This window comes from Bactrocera latifrons, unplaced genomic scaffold (genome assembly GCF_001853355.1).
Source record: "Bactrocera latifrons isolate USDA-ARS-PBARC rearing strain unplaced genomic scaffold, ASM185335v1 scaffold_103, whole genome shotgun sequence".
In the NCBI taxonomy this organism is placed as follows: domain Eukaryota; kingdom Metazoa; phylum Arthropoda; class Insecta; order Diptera; family Tephritidae; genus Bactrocera; species Bactrocera latifrons.
The window spans coordinates 638390-655794 of NW_017534442.1; the positions used below are offsets into that span (position 1 = coordinate 638390).

At 37.0% G+C, this 17405-nt stretch overlaps 2 protein-coding genes across 6 annotated transcripts; one reads left to right on the top strand and one right to left on the bottom strand.

The window, feature by feature from the left end:
• The first annotated feature begins 338 nt into the window (after positions 1-338).
• LOC108968621 lies at positions 339-8890 on the top strand. Of its 2 annotated transcripts, XM_018932748.1 has the most exons (8): positions 339-776; positions 2337-2558; positions 2641-2705; positions 2833-3374; positions 3442-7336; positions 7481-7651; positions 7717-7841; positions 8462-8890. In XM_018932748.1, exons 2-8 carry the CDS (start codon positions 2465-2467, stop codon positions 8595-8597), a joined length of 5028 nt encoding a protein of 1675 aa, XP_018788293.1. In that variant the 5' UTR covers positions 339-776; positions 2337-2464; the 3' UTR covers positions 8598-8890. The 2 variants fall into 2 exon arrangements, with proteins under 2 accessions (XP_018788293.1, XP_018788302.1); XM_018932757.1 differs by lacking the exon at positions 339-776 and having other exon boundaries at positions 2477-2558; positions 2627-2705.
• A 2522-nt stretch (positions 8891-11412) lies between these two features.
• LOC108968556 (protein spartin) lies at positions 11413-16453 on the bottom strand. 4 transcript variants are annotated; one of them, XM_018932690.1, is made up of 5 exons: positions 16281-16453; positions 16143-16215; positions 14167-14796; positions 12096-13036; positions 11413-12038 (listed from the first exon to the last, which is right to left on the bottom strand). In XM_018932690.1, exons 3-5 carry the CDS (start codon positions 14785-14787, stop codon positions 11804-11806), a joined length of 1797 nt encoding a protein of 598 aa, XP_018788235.1. In that variant the 5' UTR covers positions 14788-14796; positions 16143-16215; positions 16281-16453; the 3' UTR covers positions 11413-11803. The 4 variants fall into 4 exon arrangements, with proteins under 4 accessions (XP_018788235.1, XP_018788242.1, XP_018788228.1 ...); XM_018932697.1 differs by having other exon boundaries at positions 16143-16218; XM_018932683.1 differs by having other exon boundaries at positions 16143-16453.
• Between the last annotated feature and the right edge of the window lie 952 nt (positions 16454-17405).

Genomic DNA, 17405 nt, shown 5'->3' on the forward strand with positions numbered 1-17405 from the left:
CACTGACTAGGTCATGTTGTTCGAATGGACGAAAACACTCCAGCTCTGAAAGTATTCGACGTTGTACACGACGGGGGAAGCAGATGAAGAGGAAAACCTCCAATCCGTTGGAAGGACCAGGTGGAAAAGGACTTGGCTACGCTTGGAATATCCAATTGGTGCCACGTAGCGAAAAGAAGAAACTACTGGCGCGCTGTTGTTAACTCGGCTATACTCGCGTAAGCGGTGTCTACGCCAATTAAGAAGAAGAAGACTTTTTAAATTTGCACGTGGCAACGATATAATGTTCCAGTTTCATTGCGTTTCTGATATAATTTTCATAATTTGTCTGGGCTTTTGGCAAATATAAGATTTAATTTTGTGATTATTGGAGTGAATATTTAAAATAATTTTTCGGAAATAATAAATAAAATAAATATGTAGCAAATAAATGGATAATAGTTGTAGACTGTTAAATAAGAAACCTTTGAAGTGTAAATTTAGACAGGGAAAAGTTATAATGAAAGAAAATTGTGAAGTTTTCTAGGTTGGAATGGGAGACAAGTGAAACAAGAAAGAAGTAAATGAAAAAAAAAACGGAGAAATAAGTGTTTTACGTTCGGAAGAGGAGGTGGTGGGTGCTCTTTATCAGTCGCGGTAGTGTTAATTACAACGGAATTGTCTACCGCAGAACTCGAACATAATTTTTTTTGGCATAAGCCAATAATTTGGATAGATAAATGCAGTTTTATAGGATTGTAAATACTTAACGTTTACAAACCGTCATATTGGAAGACGTAAGTACGCTTTTTAGACCTGCGAAGGGTGATTTTTGTCATGTTTCGCTTTACAATACATAGAAGAAAACAAATAAAGTAAATTGCTTATATGCATACATATGTATGTTTATATAAACGTGCAAGTGGTAGAAGAATAGGCTAAAAATAAAATTAACTGAAAAGGAAATACAAAAAGCAGAGACGAATACAGCTGAGAACGCAGCTGTTTTTGTTGTCGACATTCGAGATTTCCGACACTACTTCATAATATGGCACTATCCATGTAACTTTTTACATACATATGTGGGGCATGAAAAACACACAGAAAGTTTAAATTTTTCAATGACACAAAATTCTAATGGAAGCTCGTTTCCTCGGTGCAATTAAGATTTTTTATATTTCTTCAGCGGTATATGTGCAGTGCAATAACGGGCGATTTGTCCCGATAACATACTTCCTTTCTTTAAATTTTTTTAATCATATGTAAAAATATATTACTCATTCTATGATTTACGGTCCTTTACAATTTTTTCACCGTGGTTTTTATTTTTCATTATTTATATATTATTAATCATGCGACTCGGCTTGCCCATGCTCAAATATTAATGAGCGTTTTCGATTAAAATGAGCATGATTAAAACCTTTTAGAAGTTTAGTTATGCATATTGTTCCAGTAAACATAAAAATCACTGGTCAAAATTTTCACTTCGTAAAATTGGATTATGTATATGTATGTTTGCCGGTTCCCAATAGATTGTTTGTACTAGATACCTCTGTTACGGTAAGCCACCCCATTCCATTGAATTGAAGTTAAAGCATCTTAACTTCTAATAAAATGAAGCAATTCCATTCAGATATTGCTTTCAAAGGTAATGCATATTAAAATTATCAATTTTATTGATAAAATGTATTTAGTATGTTTATAGAATATATTATATGTTAGATGTCTTTTATATTTATTGGGGCTTGCTGCATCCAGCTTCGGGATTTTTCACCAATATAGAAGATTAAAAATAATGTAAGATTATTTTAAACTATTTACAATTTATTATTATTTAATATTATTCCTCATAAAACACAGTAGTGTTCAAGAACTAGGTAGTCGTTTTAATTTATGATATTCTTGTCAACCTCACTTGCACAGAGTTAAAAACCATAATTTTTTGGCTGAGTTAATTGAGTTGGAAACCGTAATAGGGGCTTAAGTTTATAGATATAATTTCGGCTATACGAAATCTTAAAAAGATATACATATTAGTTTCTTTTTCGGATTGTTAACTTTTTTTTTTTGCTACATATGTATATTGTAGTAAGAATGGTAGGTAACTTTATGTTTTTATTATTTTAGCTAACGAATTTTGTGTTTTTAACAGCTGTTGTAGTGATCATGTTGTTCAAATAGGTGGTTCGTAAATTCGAATGACACACGTCAGAATAAGTAAATATACATAAACGTATATGTACATATGTACATGTAAATATATATATGTGTGCATATTTCTTGCTTGATTAATTATTAATAAATGATCACACAATTTTTGACTTAAATGCATAAGTTTTGTAATTTTTGATTTTCAGCTGACACGACAAAAAAAGAAACATTTAAATTGTGTCATGATACACTTGCATTTTTGCACTAATAAAATGCAGTAACGCGTTTAAATCTAGCTCCTGACGATAACTGTGAAAGTCTAAGAAGCAGTATAATGGAGAACAATGGAGACGAAATGCGGCGCCATATACGTCATGAAATTGAAGTTCCAGCCTATCATCATGAAATGGAAATCAACGACGATGGACGTAAGATAAAAAACACTTTTTTTAAATTAACCCTACTTACGTTATTATGTATATTTCTTTGAATCAAGTTTTTATTTTCTAGCCGATTCCTATGGTCTGGTCTACGATCGTGGCGACCGCACATCCACTTTGGGATTGTCAATCGAAGTAAATAACACATCTACTTGGTGGTGGATCGACAGTTGTGAGCTGTACATTGCAAGCACCAGCTTAGTCGCTCACACTTTCCGCACCTATAAATAGTCATTATATTGGTATATTTTTCTTCTTTTAGCAAAGTCCATTAACTTTCTATATGGGCACATCCGCCGAATCTGCTGCAGCTACAGCCGCGGTAACAAACTATCACAACTTACCCAGCTATCCGCCGCCTGTACTAACACCAACTACACCCCACAATGCAACAACACACTATGAAGGTGTCACCACAACGATATCCTATGATCCCGCTGTTAATGCACCATCGCCTTCCGTGTCTACACAACCAATGGTTGGTTCTATTGGAGTACAAATGTATCCGCCGGTGCGACACCATCTGCATCATTACAATCACGTACATTCCCATCGACATGCTCTGACACATCGACCCCACCATACAGTACATTCACACATTCATCCACATGTGGAACAGCACCAGCATCAGCACCAGATTCAACATCAGAATATGCACTCAGCAACATCCACCATACAAATGGATGGTGATATTCCAAGTGAACGTTGCGCTTATGATGCTTGTTTGATAAGACGTGATCCTTATTTTGTGTGCAACAAATGTTTGTCTGACACATGCCACTGCGCACATAGAACCTCCGGCGGGTAGGATTTTTCATATAATTTTTGTATATGATTTTGTCTTCTAAATTAACTTATAACAAACTTTCAGGCTCAACCACTCATCTTATGACGCTGTACATGGCGTAGACCATATGCATACTGCACAGCAACAGCAAGAAGCATTGACAACTAATCTTATTACAAATGAATTGCCAAGAGTCAATCATATGGATATTAGTGAGGTGCCAGATGAGGCGAACGAAAATATTGCTACTAGTTCCAATACAATTATGCACTTGCAAGATACTGAAGAGGTCGGAACAGTTGACGCTGTTAATGACGAACACGATTATGCTTTAGATAGTTATTGGACACCTTCCGATCGTTCAAGTGATGTAACCGCCCTAACTTTGCCACATGCTACTTCTACTGTTGATACTCAAAAGACTGATATTAAATGCAAACAAATGCTTGCCAATTCCACCCAAATGAGCGATGCAAACGCTACTAGCGGGACTGCTCTAAATATCGCCACCTTTATTTCCGAAAATCAAAGACATTTGACGCACAACAATAATGTCCGTACACCTCATTATGCTCCAGTATCTACGATAACCAGTAGTGCTATGGCATCTGCATTCTCTGCTATCGCTGATGGCAATGCATCCGTCGACTCGCTGGATGATGAAATGATGGTAGCATCAACCACGACCGCAGCAAACGATGACGGAAATGAGGAGTCGGAAGGTAACAGAGGGTTAACAGGTGATATCAGGAGTAACAGGTTAGATCTGTCGACGAGCGCAACTGCTATTGAGAGAGATAATGATGAAAATTTGCAGTTACCTACGGAATCTAGTGAAGCTTTAGCGCATACAAATGATACCTTTCATACATCTCCAATATCACTTAATAACAGCGACGAGGTGACCTCTGCATCTGACACAGAACGCGCTCATTTTGCGGACACATGTACCACCAACACGACTACAACCACATATGCTATAAAGAAGCAAAGTAAACCTACAAATGCAGTGGGCTCTAGTGGCGGCAATGGAAATGGTAGTAATAATGCTGGTGGTGCTGACGGCAGAAGCAGCGTTAGCAGTTCGATCAGTAATCGTGGGTCGGTGGGCAACGTAGACGATTTAGCTGACATGGATGCATTACCCAGCTTTAGTGGAGCTTCAAACAACAACTGTGCTACACCTAACGGTTTTAGTGATGAAGCGCATTCATCGACTAATTTTCGCTCCGTTGGAAGCTCAGCATTTGCTTTATTCAATAGCGATCACAGTCGAACTACGCATCAGGCAGATGATGATGGTGGCGATGATGATGATGAGATTATTTGGAATTTGCATAAGCCGCGCGTTCATAGTAATACTAGCACCCCGGGAGGAGCACAACATGTTAGGCCTAATCCACATGAATTTCTGCGTTGGCGAGAACGTGAACGTCAACGCATTAAGGATCGCGAGCAGCAACAGTTTAGAAGAGGTGGGGTTACTAATGAATGGCTGCGCGACTCAAGGGAAGAGGAAACGGATCGGCGTGAAATCTATTCACAAGAAAGATCGAGTAGCTGTCGACCAGCAGATGGAACCCCAAGGGCCGCCAAAATTCCACGTATAAGCAGCAGCCTTGTGCGGTCTAATACTGATAATGCTAGCTGTGGTATTATATCTGTAGATAATGATGCTACTAACTCCAGTGATTCTGCCGATAGACGGACTGCGCGTCGTATAATGTGGCGTATGCTGAATGTGCATGAGTCCAGCGAGGTGGATGAGGTACCACAATCACCATCTACTCAACATGTGCAGGAGGTAACACGGCCTTTGACCCCACCTAGTAGTACAGCGCCATCGAACAATGGTGCGGCAGTCGAACGAGGCTCATACGTGATCACATATGCTGGTCATAGTGTTGGTCATTCAACAGACAACAGTGTAGTGCTTTTGGAGGACAGTGATTTAGAGGAGCATCCCCATATTTATACCACTGGGTATTCAGTTGGATCTGCGTCTGATGCGGGCGAGGTAGGCACATCAGTAAATTTACCTACAGAGGTGACGGCGGTGTCATCGCCTACGGTAATGCAGCCCTACATCGATGACGAGCGGCCAACTTTTTCTGGAGCCGTAGCTACGAACTCGATTGAAGCTTCTACATCCGCCAGTGGAGCAAATAAAAACAGTTCGATAGCCACTGTGTCTAAAAGTCCAGCTTCCATGGACATATCCAATAGAAGTGGTGATGGTACAGCTGTATTAACCGCTCCTGATTTGCAATTGGATTGGTTATCGGATTCCACAGGTGACGACGATGATGTTGTATTTGTTCATTCCACTCGCGAACCAATACTATCAATTGATCTTACTACCGATGAGGACACGCCTGCCCCAGTACAAAATGTAAGCGGTGATGACGGTACCGCTGCAGATTCTAATGGAGCAACAATAGAAGGGATGGAAAGCGCACAATCGAATTATTTTCGTTTGAATCCACAATTTAGAGATGTGGCAGCAGGCGGTCCACTACTGCATCCATATGCAGTTGTTCCGCCAGGTTATCAACAGTGGGATGTAGCCGGTTCGAATAATCAACAGCAAGCGTCTTCCAATATTGAAACTGATGAACCCCTAGCGCATCCGCAACACCATCACGAATGTATGAGGCATGCCGTATATCAACCGCAACAGGCACATCAACCGCCACACCAGCGATTCTCCTCACTGCTGCGTAATCGTTATTACAAGTATATACCGGCTCCAAATCCATTTTACGAACCACAACAAGCTCATCAGGTACAACACCAACGACCCATGATGCATGAGCTGCATGGTATATGTCCGGAAATGCGGCGTCTTCGACGTTCCCCACAATTAAATATGCCAACGGCGGCCGCCACAATGGGCCGCTCGGCGTTACCAGTTCTACGCAGCGGTGCCACAGCAACAGCACCAAATACGGATGGCGCCATTATTTCTATACCCACCATTGAAGAGGTGTCTTTGCAGGATTTATTTGGGGGTCGTGTGCCAGGGGCTCATGCACCTATGCACCCACATCAGAGTCGCAACGAAGGAAACAATCTTTTCTACTCAACGCGTCCTACTGGCCCTTCACGCTTTCCCAGGGGTATACCTGCTGTCAGTCTTAACGAGAGCGTCGACGCTGCTGACAGTTCAAATATTGCTGTTGGCAGCAGCGGTTCATATTCAAATACATCAGTTGGGGATAACAACAACAATAATAGTAGTCCACCCATACCGCAAATAGCGCCATTTTATTTACACTGCCGACGCGCCGATGACGAAGTGCCGCCACTACAGCGAACCATTCATTCACAACAAGAGCCCACAATCATTCCTTCCTCTTCGTTCGGCCGAAGTCGTACAACATTAGCCGGTGCGGCATTAGCGGCCGCAGCAGCAGCTGCACGGCAGTACCCCCATACCGACATCAGCGCTGGACACATGCAAGGTGTATCGCCTACAGCAGCTAACTACGTGTCTTCTGCCACAGCTCCTGCAGTACACCCACCGGGTCCACCGCCCGACGCTCCTTCAACACTGACCGCTGTAGGACATTCGAGTAATAGCGGTGGTGGTGGCAGTAGCGGAGGCGGCGATGAACGTGTCAGTGGCATGCTGCCCTATCCCACATTTGCGGTAAATGCGAGAGCACGTGCTCCACTCCCTACGCTGATGGGTCGCCTGCAACCAAGTGGTAGTGGTATTGGCGGGCCTTCTGGTAGTGCTGGCCATCATAGTGGTGCTCGTCATGGCGGTGCAGCACCGCCGTATCCCGTGCACCAAAATCTTTGGTATCGCCAACAACATATACAGGAAATTCATCGTCGCCACATGACACCCACACCCATTGATTTGTCCTCGAATCCACTGAATCTAACAAATAGTTTCCGTTGGCGTTCACAGCTACCGAATACATGCTCGTGTGTGCATGCCAGCAATGGACCGGTGTCCAGTTTAGATCCGGTAAGTTATACCAAAATTGTGAATAAATGACAATGAATAATCTCGTACGATAATAAAAGAGTATAAAACACTTTTTGCTATACGTATATATTATTATATATTATATATTTTTACTATATGCCCTATGTACATGCAATCTTATAGGCGTACTATCCTTATGAAGCACAACAACGTCGACGATCGGCCGTGCATCACCACATGTTCCATCATTACTCACCGGTGCATCTGGAAATTGGACTTTCGACACCGCTTTCACACATAGGGCCGCATATTTTAATTGGTTCTGCCATAAGACCGAATCGTGGCGCCACTCTGGTAAATATACACTTCATTGGAAACAAATATCGTTTATTAATTTGATATAATAACTGTGATATTAGGAAATCATTGAACGCAATACATTGCCACATAAATACAAACGTGTTCGCCGCCCAAGCGAATCTGATGAGGATGCCGAGAAGTGTGCCATTTGTTTGTCATTATTTGAAATTGAGAATGATGTGCGGTGAGTGAATTAAACACTTATTTTTAATTATTTGCTTTCATAATATCGACCCTCGTGGGAAGAGGAGTATATATCTTCGTTGCGTGATTACCATGTAGATTGTAGAGTTTTAATCAGAGAATTCAACCAAATAAAAATTAAACCTTTTGACAAAGAAACCATAATAAAATACGTTGGCATCGTTTGAATCGAAATTATAATACCCTTCACTGGTGTATAGAATTGTATAAAAATATTTTTATCTTGATTTTGATCGGTCAACTTAAATGGCAGCTTTATGTTATATTCTGTTCGAAGACTGTACCGATGCCTTGTGTAACAATTTGTAGCAAATTTCGTGAAGATATCAGCTATGTATAGCTACAGAAAATGATGGGTGCAGAATTTCAGGTGATTATCTCAAAAACCTTTTTTCAATCAGAACTTAACTTACAAATGGCTGCTAACCAAACATTTGAAAACGGCCTTTATATTAGGTTGTCAAAAAAGTCTTGCGGTATTTTCTAAGAAAATTATTTGTTACCTTGTGCGATCACATATAAAAATAAAAGTCTCGGTCTTTATTTTAGAAATTCCGTCTATGCTTAGTTTTATTTGGCATCTTTTTATATACTTTACAGCCGTTTGCCATGCATGCATCTCTTCCATACTGATTGCGTCGATCAATGGCTGGTCACAAATAAGCATTGTCCCATCTGTCGTGTCGACATTGAGACACATTTAACCAAAGATGCGACCACCACTAGTGCTTTATGACACTCATCCACCACGGGACTGCTTATGTAAAGTGAGGAGAAGTGAGCGGGCAGGAGAGAGAATAGTAAAACTAATATCTGCTGCGTTCAAAACAAGCAAGAAATCAGATGGAAACCATACAAATACATAGCCTGATATTAATTGTCATGCAAAAAACTTTGATCGCAATTAAAAGCAGAAGCCCTAGTTATAAGTTATTTAAAAGCCAAAAGAAAAAACATGTAAAATATCTATATTATTATTATTATTATATACAGTATAATGCATGTAAAGAAATTTATAGCTTAAAGCTATTTTCTAATTTTTGTAAATATTTATTTTTTATATGTAAATATTTTTTGTGAAGAACCACTTTTCCCTTTTTTGATTATTTATGTTTATATTATTATATTGTGTTGTAAATGGCATGATGTGTTAAGTAGATAACGCCAGAAAGAACTTGTGGAAAGCAAACATACTAAATTCTTCAATAAGCTAAAAAATTGGTGCTCGTGCAAAAACATAAAACTTAATTTGAAACCTCTTTGTAATTTTAATATTTTCTTTTTAATCTTCTTTTTGCTATTTGAATTTCATTGTTAATAAAACACACATATTCCAAAAGTGTACCAAAATATATGTATATCTTTAAAAAAACTCGAGTAAAATTTAATGCACGTTTATTTGCATAATAATAAAGTATATTGTTTGAGCATATTTTGGAATACTTTTGATTGAGAATTACTATTTAATGGAATAAATATTTATAAACTCACTGAAATAATACAAAACTAAGTTTTGGAAAGTGATCTTAAGGGTGACTTTAAATCCAGCATACATGATTGTAACGTGTATATACAATAATTTTTTTACTAAGTAAATTAATTTACAAAACTCATAAAAAATTAAATTGCTATTTGTCCGCATTTTTCCATTGTTAGTTTTGTGTAACTGTATCTCTTTACTGATTTGTTTTTTGTTTTGCTCCAAATAACACAAATAACTGTCCTTTACAACACTTATGTTTATTTATATAAAACGAATTATTTTTACATATTATTTGTTAGTATTGAATATTATAGAAATTGCAGTCGAAGCTCTGCAACATGAATGTGATAAGCTTTTATTGCAATAATGTAAAAAAAAAAATATATAATTACACTTATTGTTGTAAAAGATTAAAGAGAGCATTATTTATCATGTAAATACATATACTCACACTTGGTGTGGTGTTATTATCTTCTACTGAATTATAATGCCACATATTTTGTCACTCAATTATGCTTTCATCATTAAGTTCGTAAATTGTTCTTACATAGATATAATATTGCTACAGGTATACTTTTTGGTCACTTGAAAACTAAGTACTTTAATATGAGTGAAATTGTGAATTGGAATTGTTATTGTATTACTTAGCGATTAATTACATTACGTCATATAATATTCTGTTAACTTTTTTGCGCCTTCATTACAACTCATTACTTGGAAATATTAAACACACATTAATTAAAAAAATAAATGAAATGAATCACTCATGAAAAACAAGAATACATATGCACATATAAATAATATACAGCAATAATTAGCATTTTAGTTTCGTACAATCGGTTTGAACATATGTAAATATAACGTCATTTTCATTCACACATACAAATAGAAATTCAGGCGCATGCACTTGTCTCAGTCTCAAACACTTAGCTTTAGTTTGCGCTCCCAAGCAAAACAATATCATAACCATACAACTACTAGTAGCAACGCTGTGCCATAGCATATTGTATATAAAACCAAAAAGAGTTGGTATAAATTAGATATGCCACAAACACAAAATAAAATTCGGTAGTCATAGTACGATTCGAAAAACCTCAAATCACTCAGCAATTTGTAAAAAACAAGAGTTCCTCCAAGCAAATTGCGGCAAATCAATTATTGTGAATTTTTGTAAATAATTTCTATTAAATTTTCTTATTAAGCAATGTTTATATATAGATATATTGAATACTGTCCCAAAAATTATATACATTGTAATGACATATATATAAATATGTTAAACTAAATATATATATATATGAAAAATGAAATAGAGATATTGCACGATTGCCAGATTGGATTAATTATATAAACTCATACCAACATATGTCTATCTCAGTAAATAAGTTGATATAACAAATTTCTTTAAATAAGCTCTTCCAATAATATAATAAAGGAAAAAACGATGCAAGCCACACATTCAGCCGGTGCGCATATTGTTAATTGAGAGTGTTACTCGTGAAATCGCTTAGCTTTTACAACTGTAAAACTTAAATATGAATAAAGGAACTTATAATAAATGTTTAATATACAATGATACACAAAATTTTTTATCAATCAACATATATACATATACATATTGGAAACTGGAATTTATATGCAATTGTTTCTTTTTAATTAAATTTTTTAATTCGTGTAACGTTTATTGAAAGTTTACCGGTCCAATTGTAAGCATAAATTCGAAAATTGCACTGAAAGCTAATCTTTGTTTAGTGCCTAATTCTCATTTTTTTTAACCTAAAACTCACAATTAGTATTTGCTCAATCTAGTTATAATGATAGTTCTGAGTACAGACCACGAAGTACATCATTTTGACTCACAAGACTGTGGACTTGTGGATCGAAGTCACTTCACGTTTTCGAACTTTCGTCTTAATAATCTAAAGGCCTTAGTAAACGCATATTCCACTGCAGTGATAATGATACTGATTTTTGTCATTTGAAATTTGTCATCCTCTGGGAATGGATTCAATACTAACCCTTTATAGAAATGATAAGTTATCTAACAGTATTATAAAAGAAGCAAAAATTTAATATTACATAAATACTTTTATTGGTAATTAATATTTTCCATAAACCAATTATAATAAAAACAATATAGCATAATTCGGTCTTTACAGATGAAGTTAATAAAAGCATCCTTGAGTATCTTACATTGGTAAACAATCTGCATTAAGCAATGTAAAGCGAATGTTTGCGCTACCTCCTCATACCTCACTCGAAAATCACACCTTATGCAGTTACAATAACAATATGCAAGTACAAGCTTGCGAATGGAAAGCATTAAAATCCCTTTGTTTAGGCTTATGTTTATGAGATTCATTAACAATATTCGAATATTTAAATATGAAAGACATGTTGAAAAAAAGCTAAAATATCCTATATATTGCTGAGTTAATGAAATGTTTTATTCAGACTGTCTATTTCTCCTTCAACGTACGCAAATCTGGATAGAGCGTGCCCGCTGGTACAAAATGTGTGTCCGAATGCCGTAATTTGGTTTTATAATCATCGATCACTGCTTTGCCCGTATTCTTGGCCATCTTTTTCGCCAAACCCTTAGGCGTAATGTAGTTCACATTCTGACTGACATTGAAAGCGTTACCGAGTGTATCGAAGGTACCGGCTGCAACACCGCCAGCTGAGGAGCCATATCTGAGAAAAAAAAAATTCAATTTAATTCAAATATATTTTGGGCTCGAATACACTTACTTATGCTCAATTATTTTCACTGAATTTTCGCTCAAATTTGTACCCAGTATCTTTGCTGACGTCTCGAGACCATTGTAAACGGTGCTGAGGCCCTCCACCGCACCGGCAGCTATTGTCATAGCGCCCTCCATTTTACTGTTTGCTTCGCTGGTTTCATAGCCAAAACCTTTCTGCAACAATGCAGAGCCAGCGTTTTGCACATGTGGCGCTAGGTAGCGGCCGATAGCCATCGAGGCGGAGCCCACTTTGCCGGCTATCCAACCAGTGACGCCCGCTGCCGCATGCGTCACATCGCGCGCCACTGCCACTGAGGTTTGCACGGTCGACGAGACTGGCGGCGCATCCGGTGGCGCTGGCCTCATTTTTGAAATGATGTACGGTGTGGTTTTCACCATTAACTCACCCGTCTTCTCTGCGCCACGCACCAGATTGCGCGCTATGAAATCGGCTGCCGTGACGATATGGCGCGAGACCTGTTCGCTAGTATCGCGCGGCACGCGTGGTCCCACTGTTGGCTGTTGTAAAAGTTCGACATGACCAGAGAGTACCGCCTCGAGCAGATCCAAAAAGAATTGCTGCAAATCGCTTAGTTCTTCTTGTTCTTCTGGCTGTGCAGCAGCTTGCTCAGCGCCATCAACAGTGCTTTCGCTGTCGATAAGCATTAGTCCAAATGCATGTCCTGGCTCATCGACTTCTAAATCAGGCAAAATAAATGCGCCGTAATTAGTTCTATAACAATTGGTTATCGTTGGTAGTAGGGCATACAGCCAAATCATTTGGGGCGATTCCTTTGTGGGTATCTCAATATGGTCAGGATCAGTTTTGTTGTGAGGTGCCTTATCTGTTGGAATTGTGCACTGTATAAATGAGACACCATTTAAATGCTTCCATTGGTCGTCACAGGGTGTGGTGCACATAACTAGAGACATGTAGGTTTCGCCCTACGTAGAAAAAGAATTTTCATAAAATGATTAGTAGAATTTTGAAAACAATATTTTAAACAATTATAATACTACCCCCTTTGAAATAAGAATTATTATTTTGCCATTATTTATTTTTTTATGCCAACAGAAAGGAGTTCACCTACGATATCTATGGACATACAAGTATATATTATGCACTGTGGATAAAATTCCAATAACTAAAGAGGAGCAAAATCGTTATAAAATTAATTTTACTCAAAAATATATTCCTGAGAGTGTATCGAAATTATGTTCAAGCACATTCATCGGTCTCTTAATTTTATTTTGATGTTTCCAAATTGTAGCTTTTCTCGTCCAGTTTCCGAATTTTACCCCACGAACTTGAGAAATATTTCACCTTTATATGGATTTTTACGTAATGATTGTAGTTTGAAATTGTAAATAAAAAATATTTCCTTTTATCCCTTTTCCATTAATATTTTTCCGTCTGGTACAAAGTTAAAAGTTGAGGTTTGACAACACTTCAACACACACGTTTAATTGAAAATCTACGCGGATTTTTATCAGGCCAAGGACTGTCAACCCGTTAGCGTTCGTTTAATTATTTAAGGGATGTTTTCTGCCCCTACAACAACAACAATCAATATCCATATCAAAATTTTTGAAGATATCAGTGAAACAAAAAAAGTTTTCCACAGGAGGACTGTGTTTTGATCGTTCAGTTTGTATGACAGCTATTGCTATGTTGATCCGACATCGCTGGTTCCGACAAATGACCAGCTCTTGGAGACACAGGAACGTGCGCAAAATTTCAGATCGATATTTCAGAAGCTGAGGGAATAGTTCATGCTCATATGTACAGACAGACGGACATGGCTAAATCGAATGAGCTCGTCATGCATGACGACGTTTCTTTCTGGGTGTTACAAACTTCGTGGTAAACTTGAAATACCTGTTCATGTTATATAAATAGATGTTTTTACACATATGCCAAACAATATTTTACATAAATTTGCAAACAAAGTTATTTGTATGTGTACTTAAAATGTCTTTGTTGGAGAGATCTGAGCGTTGTTCCTTCGTCGTATGTACATATATAATATACATGGCGTATGAGTAAACTGATGAAAATAAAAAATAATACCAACCATAGTCACAACAACGCCTTCAGGTTGAATTTTGTACAATTTCGTCTGCGACGTAAAAAGTGTGTCAAATAGTATGCCCACATCAGAAGGATCAGCGATAACACGGCGTAAATCGGCTAAAACTTTGCGGTAATGAGCTGCTGCACTAGTCGCACTATTTGCAGCGCTATCACCTTTATAAACTACAGGGTTTTCTAGTAAAAGAGATTTTTTCTTTGGTGTGGGTCCATCAATTGCTTCTCCATTTAGTGCTGCAGCGTCACCAGGTAGAGAATCTGCATCCTCTTCTTTTGCTTCCGCGGCAGTGTTGTCAACACTTGCATGCTGGCTACGTAACACTTTTAGACGGTAGCACACTTCCATTTTGGCTCCCTTTAGCTTTTGTACAATTGCACAAGCGTCGCTCCACTCAAGCGCTACAGCCTCAACATTGTCCGGCAGTCCCACAGATATCGCAAATGTTTCGTCAATTTGTTGCAAACATGACTCGTAAGCCGTAATAGCCTCGAAAGGCCGCTCTTGTTCTTCATGCTTAATGGCTTCATCAATGCAGGCAAAAATACGTTTGTTCGAAGCTTTAATGCGCTCATAAGCGCCAAGAAATTCTGCTTCCGTTGACATGATAAGCAACTGTAAGTATATTTTAAGTTAAATATTGTTTGTGCTTATTACTAATGAAAAATAAAATTTAATGTGTACTTTATTTAAATCCAAGTTGACATTCATTTTGTTTATTCTTATCTCTTGTTATAAAAATATTCTTACGACGACGAAATGGACTATCTCAGCCAAAGTTTGACGACAACTAAAGAAAATTTTAACCACCAACAATTCTCATGCAACAATTCACGAAATGTTGTTTTTATGCAATTAAAAATTACTCAGCAATCTCGTTAGGACAGAAGTATAAGGCTCTCAGCTGCTGCTGTCAAGGGCGAAGGGGTGACTTATGAATTGAATTTCAGTCAATTATATGTATGAGAAAGTAAGGAAGCCTAAGTTCGAGTGTAACAGGACACTTTATACTCTCGCAATCTGCAATGATCACGAGCGGCGAAGTATTTCGGCTGTTGGGAAATTTTACATAATGTTAAGAAATATTTATATAGGTTATATCTAGCTTTAGTTGTTTGTCAGATACAGAGATACACAAGAATGTACTTTAAACCCATTAAGGGCGGGAGTACGCCCATCTTTAAAAATCGACGAAGACCATTAGTAGGCGGAACATTGGTCCGTTTTCGCCCATCCAATACCAAGGAACGTGTGTTCCATAAATCTGTCACATACATAGATATCTATCTCCATCAGTTTTTTGTGAAACAACCAACCGCTGGGTGTACAAAACTTTATACTTTGTAGCAATATGTTGCGAGAGTATAAAAATATTACACGAATATATAATATTTGATGACGCAAAGTGAGTATAAATGAAATGAAGGGACAAGAAGCTGCAGCTTCAGTGAATTGTCATCGCTTCGTTGTTGTTGTTTTTATATTATCTTTCCTCATATTTGTTAATTTTTTTCTAATGGATAAACGTAATGCCATTCATCAGTAGTGATACATCACAAATAACTTTATAGTATATGTATGTAAATATGTATGATGTCTTCCTAAACTTAGTAGAACTAGTTTGCGTATATATAGAGATATGGAGAGACGGGCATGGCTAAATAAACTGAACTCGTCAAGCTGATCATAGATTTTAAGGGATTCAGGGATGGATATAAAAACAATACCTGTGTCCACTTATTAATTGACCAGCGTAAATACACAGCAGCACAAGCAAATAAGATAGTGGATTACATTTAAGCTTTAAGTTTTTCGAAAAGTTTGTTTCATATGCATGCATACGTATGTATCCATTGCTCATTATTTTAGCTTTCTTAATTGCTTAAATAAGCAACTAAATCTTGACATACATTGTAACTCTATGAATTAATAAATGTAATTTTTAATATATCAGCACTTACATTTTTTCCACCGGAAACTTATGTCTTTTTTATTTCACCTTTTCCTGCTTCCTCTTTATTAAAAGTTCAAATGCTTCTTGAAAATATAAGTATTAAATATAATGAAACAATTTACTTGCCCATTTTGTCAACAAATACCTTAAAACAAAAAACACTTCGTTTATCACTTTATTTAATGTTCGCATACTACTATCAGCTGTCTCTTAATTAGTGTAGCCAGATTTTTTGATAGAAAATACCAGGTGCGCAGTTTTACCATTTAAATCCCTTAAAATGGGGTTTGAGATTCTTATTAGCTTCCGGATTGGAATTATGTTTGACGTTCTGGTATTAAAAAAGAAAGCAAATTTTTACAAAATATCAGAAAAGTCGATCGAATTTTGATTGATCATTTAAAAAGTTGTTGCTAAAAAGCGTATTTGACATTTCATTGGGAGTCTGTGCCGATTAAATTTAAGTAAGTAAAAAAGACCTGATTGTTGTAAGACTTCGTACTTGACTTTATTACGAACATTTCATGTAGGTTTATGTGTCTTGTAATTTTTCAAACCAAATATATGTATTACAAAATCATTTTAGGGATTGCTGTCGAAAGTCCTTGGTCGGATATGGATCCAGGTTCGCTTAGAACCTGCTATTCTAAAACTTGTTTTAATTTGATCGCACATAAGGTAAAGCCCTAAAGCCAACTAAGCCAGATTGCGACTTCAGATTCCAAATTAAAATTGACAACGTGGCGTATGAGTGATTTATGAAATTAATTTTAATGAGTCACAAGCCAGCAAGTCATGATCACGAGAGCTCTAATACGTTAAAAGAATTAACGTAGAAACTAACACATATACACCGTGCAACTAATAAATCCAATGTGTAAGAAAAGGATGAACCAGCCAACCTACGCAAGAGTTTTGGTTAGATTTAAGCAACTTTAGTGGAAGCTTATGGTACCGCTGTTGGGTAATGAATCAGTAATTTAAGCGATAGTTGGCTTACAGGGAATCCAAAATTAAGAATGACAATTTAGTATCACGTTAATATAGTAATACATATGTGAAAAAATCTCAAAGTTATAAAAATAAATTTCAAACACCGAGTTTTTGCACACATTGTTTTTATAAATTAAAATTGTTTTGGTATTATTTATTTTACAGTATTAATTGATTAATTAGATTTTGATTTTGTTCGGCACAAACAAATCTTAAATTATTATAGGCAAAACTTTTCAGTTAACGTTTTGGCATTGCAAAAAGCTTTATCAGTGCT